General features: G+C 41.8%; 1 protein-coding gene across 1 annotated transcript in view; it reads left to right on the top strand.

The window, feature by feature from the left end:
* LOC112161231 (thrombospondin type-1 domain-containing protein 4) overlaps window positions 1-5,396 on the top strand; it is a 47,303-nt gene that overhangs the window by 32,823 nt on the left and 9,084 nt on the right. Inside the window, exons 8-12 of the mRNA XM_024296286.2 lie at window positions 2,794-2,998; window positions 3,853-4,028; window positions 4,607-4,703; window positions 4,825-5,016; window positions 5,245-5,374. Of these exons, the coding sequence (XP_024152054.1) occupies window positions 2,794-2,998; window positions 3,853-4,028; window positions 4,607-4,703; window positions 4,825-5,016; window positions 5,245-5,374 (800 nt within the window). The remainder of the gene's footprint in view (window positions 1-2,793; window positions 2,999-3,852; window positions 4,029-4,606; window positions 4,704-4,824; window positions 5,017-5,244; window positions 5,375-5,396) is intronic.

Here is a 5,396-nt window from a genome sequence, read left to right as displayed (position 1 = left end):
ACACACACACACATGGCACGAGCCACCCACAGCGAGCACTGATGTGGTTTCACAGTGAAGACCAAAACTCCCGAGCTGCATGCTGAATGAACTTGTGTGGAGAGGCAGCAGCTCTGCAGTCTGACAGGTTGACGGAGAAGGCCAGCTTCATCAAGACAGTTGATGAGACTAATTGAGAGATTATTCAGGGCCTGATTGCAACCTAACCTGCTCCTGCATGGCTGACGAGCTTGTCACTGCAGTTGGTGATTTTAATAATCCAGCTGTCCGGATCGATACGTATCAACTTGTGAATTAACTTTCTAATGTTCGCAGCTCTGTGGGAGTAAAATCCTGTGGCTCTTCATTTCCGACTGAAACAAAATCCTCTGTATCACCTTTGATCAGACTCCGGGTCGAAGCTTCTCGTTTCCATTTCAACATGCGATGTTTTGATTCAGAGATTTTCCCACCTCAGTAGCTGCAGAAAACCTCACACCATGTCAGCGGAACATTTTCCTTTTTAAGGCAAATGCCGCCCGGCTTCTCTGCTTGTGCTGTTTTATGATGAAAATTGAGACGTGGAGGAGATATTTATTCACTGCTCGACCTGTCAGCACGTCGCTCCCACTTTGTTTTAAATGCTGCTAAAATGCTTTTAGATGGGTTTTACTTTTTTGGATTCGATTACAGTTTGGTTTGTTCATAATCACTCCTCTGTGAGGAAAATGAAAAGTATTTGGGCGTTGCTTCATCCAGCAGTACTGTTAAACTGTGAGTTCAGTTACTCCAGCTCTAACCTGTGCTGTGGCTTAGCTCTAACCTTTATTTATTTCCCTTTAATTTCTTCCATCTTTTCTGTTTGCTGGGCTGAAAGAGCCACAAATGTTGTTGTTTACCCAAGATGCAGTCAGAGCTTCGGTTGATAGCAGCAGAGCCAGACTCTCAATGTCAGCTTGTTCTAACCATTGACTGTACACGAGAACTGGACTGAGCAAGTGTGATGTCACCCCTAAGCCTTTTATCCTCTGAAATGTTCAGTATGGTCCGGTCAAGTATTTTGAGCATAAACGGTAATAATAAACCTCTTGAGGGTTGTAGGTCAACAGAACGGTTGGGCGGAGTCGCTGTAGCCACCTGGTGATTGGTAGAAAGTGGTGATGACGTTAGAAAGCACCAATGAAGCGCTCATTTAAGCAAACGTCTTCACAGCAATATTCATCTCATAATGTACAAAAAGTAAAGCGAGATAAAGATGCTGCTGGATGACCTCCATTGTTGTTGCTTTTCTAGCTGTAGCACTACAATGACAGGCTAATGGTCTACACCACACATGCACCATGAAAACAAAGACTTAACTGAGTGGAAACACCAGAATTAACTGGACTATAATGCACCACTCCTTACCAGACCGTACTGGACTGCTCAGCGGAAACGGGGCCATAGAAATCTGTTTACTTCCTGCTCCAGTGAAGTAAAGTAAATTTAGTCTCCATTCGTTCGCGATACGGACACGTTGGATCTAGAAATCATCAGTCAGCAGTGATTGGTCAAAAGCTACGTATATGCCACACTTGGCAATGCGTGTTCAAGTGATCACTTCCAAATGAAAAGTCTATGTAAACATGTGAAGCGCGAAACATGTTTAAATGCATTTTTCAGGCTTCTGCATTCAAAATTATTGTAGTCGTATGTAGGCAAGTATTTACGACCATCTTTGGGCTATAAGTACATAATGCTTGACCCCTGAACACGCATTGCCAGCATTGAGGGTCACTCAGTCCAGTTCTTATGGCTTTAAGACTGACACGATGACTCCTTTTTATCTTTTTTCTTCCTCTACCTTTTTTTCATAACGTCTGTGTTTGTGCTGTTATGGGTCTGCATCAGACTTGTGGCTGCTTGAAAGCAAAAGTTTTTATTAGTTAAAATGTGTAAACTCTGCTGTAATGTGTTCTTATTTTGGATATTCACTTAATATTGAAGAGGTTACAGGGAGAAGAGATAAAGAAGGTGGAGGAGTTTAAGTATTTAGGGTCAACAGTACAGAGTAATGGAGAGTGTGGAAAAGAAGTGAAGAGGAGAGTGTAAGCAGGTTGGAATGGGTGGAGAAAAGTGTCAGGTGTGATGTGTGACAGAAGAGTTTCAGCACAAATGAAAGGAAAGGTGTACAAGACTGTGGTGAGACCAGCCATGTTGTTTGGACTAGAAACAGTGGGACTGAAGAAAAGACAGGAAGCAGAGCTGGAGGTAGCAGAGATGAAGATGCTGAGGTTCTCTTTGGGAGTGACCAGGATGGATAGGATCAGGAATGAATACATCAGAGGGACAGCACATGTTAGAGGTTTTGGAGATAAAGTCAGAGAGGCCAGACTGAGATGGTTTGGACATGTTCAGAGGAGAGACAGTGAATATATTGGTAGAAGGATGCTGAGTCTAGAGCTGCCAGGAAAGAGGTCTAGAGGAAGACCAAAGAGGAGGTTTATGGATGCAGTGAATGAAGACATGAAGGTGGCTGGTGTTAGAGTGGAGGATGCTGAAGACAGGCTTAGATGGAGGAAACTGATTCGCTGTGGCGACCCCTGAAGGGAAAAGCCGAAAGGAAAAGAAGAAGATTATATGATTTTAAGGTGTTTCTAAGTTGTTTTTTTTAAAAGACTTGTCCATAATGTATAATTTAAAATATTTAACATATATGGTGTTTTTTTTTTCCAAATAGACTTTAAAATTAAACCTGTAATGGTGTTGATGCATTCCACACCAAGCGATTACACTCAACCAAATGACCGTCTCGTTCTGTCCCCTGATCTGCAGAGTCTCGGCTGTGATGGATACCTTGGATCAGGAAAGGTGATGGACAAGTGCAACATCTGTGGAGGCGACAACTCAACCTGCAGGCTGGTCTCAGAGTTGTTCAAACACAGTTTTTCCAAAATCGGCTACCACAAGATAGCAGAAATCCCAGAGGGAGCAACCAAGATCAACGTGACGGAGATGGTGAAGAGCAGAAACTACCTCGGTGAGTCAGAAACGTTTTGCCTGTAAAAATGCATGAATACTCTATGGTAGAAGAAAGCTGTCTGAAAATCCAGATGAAGGTTTGATAATGTCTCCGGCAGCTCTAATCAAAATAAGAATGTGAGACGGGAGCAGGAGACTGTTACATTATCCTCACTATGCGCTTGAGTTTTTCCCCCAACAAGCTTCTGTTCTTCACTGTGTGCACCTAATAGTGCTCTTAGCTGTCCAAACACTGTTTTACAAGTCTGTCTAATGTTACCCCCCTAATGCTTTTCTAATGTCCTCTTGCATTTAATCCATAAACTGAGTGGAAAACATTTTAGGGAATTTTGTTACCTGACTTGCATGACAGATTTGCCTGCACGGATTGTTGGTTAGGTAAAAGGCACACGAGCCCCTTTAACTCAGTTAACAGCTTTTGATTTTAATATAACATTGTGCTAAAAATATCTCTAGTAAGAAGATGTTTTTGAATCTCAAGTTGGAGTAGGCGACCCTCTGAAAACACGGTTCGTTTAGAAGCATTTCTCCTTCCTGAAGTCGGCAGAAAGTCATGGAAAGTTCCACGATCTTCCCAAACTCTCCTCATATGTCCAAGATTTTTTTCCTCAAGCAATTTCTGGATATTGAAATCTTGGTTGTGGATCTGTTTTTCTTCAGCTAAACAGGGTGAGGCCTATTTTCAGTTCATTTGTTTTCTGGATTGGACAGGACTACTCCAAGTTATGCTTTCTGTTCCTAACGATGTCGAAGTGTATGCAACCAAATAAGAAAAAACTGGATGAATAGATTAAAATGAATAAACGATGATTTCAGCTTGTCCAATGTTGCCGTTATTCCTTTTTTTCCCAGCTCTACGAAGCCGATCAGGACGATCCATTGTCAATGGAAACTGGGCCATTGATCGTCCTGGGAGGTACGAGGGCGGTGGGACCATTTTCACCTACCGCAGACCCAATGAGATCAGCAGCACTGCTGGGGAATCTCTTCTTGCTGAAGGGCCAACCAATGAAATCCTGGATATTTTTGTGAGTTTGAAGGATCTTTAGCTTTGAGAGGCTTAGAATCCTGATTCTGCTGTCAGCAAACTGGATGGTATTTTGTTTTTTTGCTTTTTTTCTCACACCACGACTTGCATCGCTCACTAGAGCAGTTTGTAGCTGAGTCTGAAACAACTGGAAGGACGAGTAATAATTTGAAGTCTGAGAACATGAATGCAATCTCTGAACTGGAACACTATTCCAAATATTTCCAAAAACTCTTGTATCAGTTTTAATTTTTCACTCGAAACTTCCATTTCAGCAAACTGTCACTGTCGATGCAGCCAGACATGCTAAGTGCTGGTGCTTTGTTAGAAACCCATATTTTTCCACTCAATAAGGGTTCACTTTTTCTTTCTCTGCTCAAAAAAGCGGATGGATTTTCATATTTTCCATAAAAAAAACTTATAATTAAGAGGGACATTTTTTTTTTTCAAGCAAAGTTTGATATTAGCCATTAATCATATGTTGTGGGTTACAATTTTTTGTTTAATCAGTTGGAAAAATTGTGATCAAACATTTAATTATTGCCGGACTGTAACCAAGTCTACATCTCTTTGCCTCAGATAATCTTCCAGCAGCCAAATCCTGGTGTTCACTACGAATACATTCTGCCCTCCCAGAAAACAACTGGACCTCAGAAACCAAACCACAGACCTGACGGTAAATTCTGTCTAGAAAAAGTGACTTTCAGGAAGCTCAGTAATAAAAAAAATAAAAATTAGTAGCAGGTTTTAGGTTTTGTGCTAAAGATTTTAAGCATCTAATTGTATTTTTGCTAAAGTTGGGAATGCACAGGATGGATCTGAGCAGCACAGCGACACACAGCAGGAAAACTTCGACCCTGCAGATCGGGGAAGGTCTCCATCTCGTCTCCCTGACAACCAGGTACCGGCTGTGCAACCACCCAGACGTGGGAGAGAGTACAACTGGAAGCAGACCGGAGCTACAGAATGTAGTATTTCCTGTGGAAAAGGTAAGCCACAGCAGTTTCTGTGAAACAGAAACACAATTTTTATGAAAGAATTTAAAACAGAAACTTGTGTTTAAAAGGATGCTACAAGCAAAATGCACTTTTATTTTTAATAAATTGGATCTATTTTGTTCTGTTTAGCTTTTTTGTGCATAATTGCACCTTAAAAAATGTTGCTAATATTAAGGTTAATAATACAACTTTCCCAAAATGAAAGTACGTTCTCTTCAGGTGTCAGATATTCCATCTTTCACTGCGTCAACCGGCTGAACCACGTCCAGGTGTCAGACTCTCTGTGCGACAGCAGCAGCCGACCGTCTCCACAGGAGGAGGCGTGCAACCTGCAGCCGTGTCCGGCATTGTGAGAGACTTTCTGCTCTGAT

Source organism: Oryzias melastigma, linkage group LG3, assembly GCF_002922805.2.
Source record: "Oryzias melastigma strain HK-1 linkage group LG3, ASM292280v2, whole genome shotgun sequence".
NCBI lineage: Eukaryota > Metazoa > Chordata > Actinopteri > Beloniformes > Adrianichthyidae > Oryzias > Oryzias melastigma.
The sequence above is the reverse complement of the archived record's forward strand: the minus strand, read 5'-3'. Positions and strand labels throughout refer to the sequence as shown.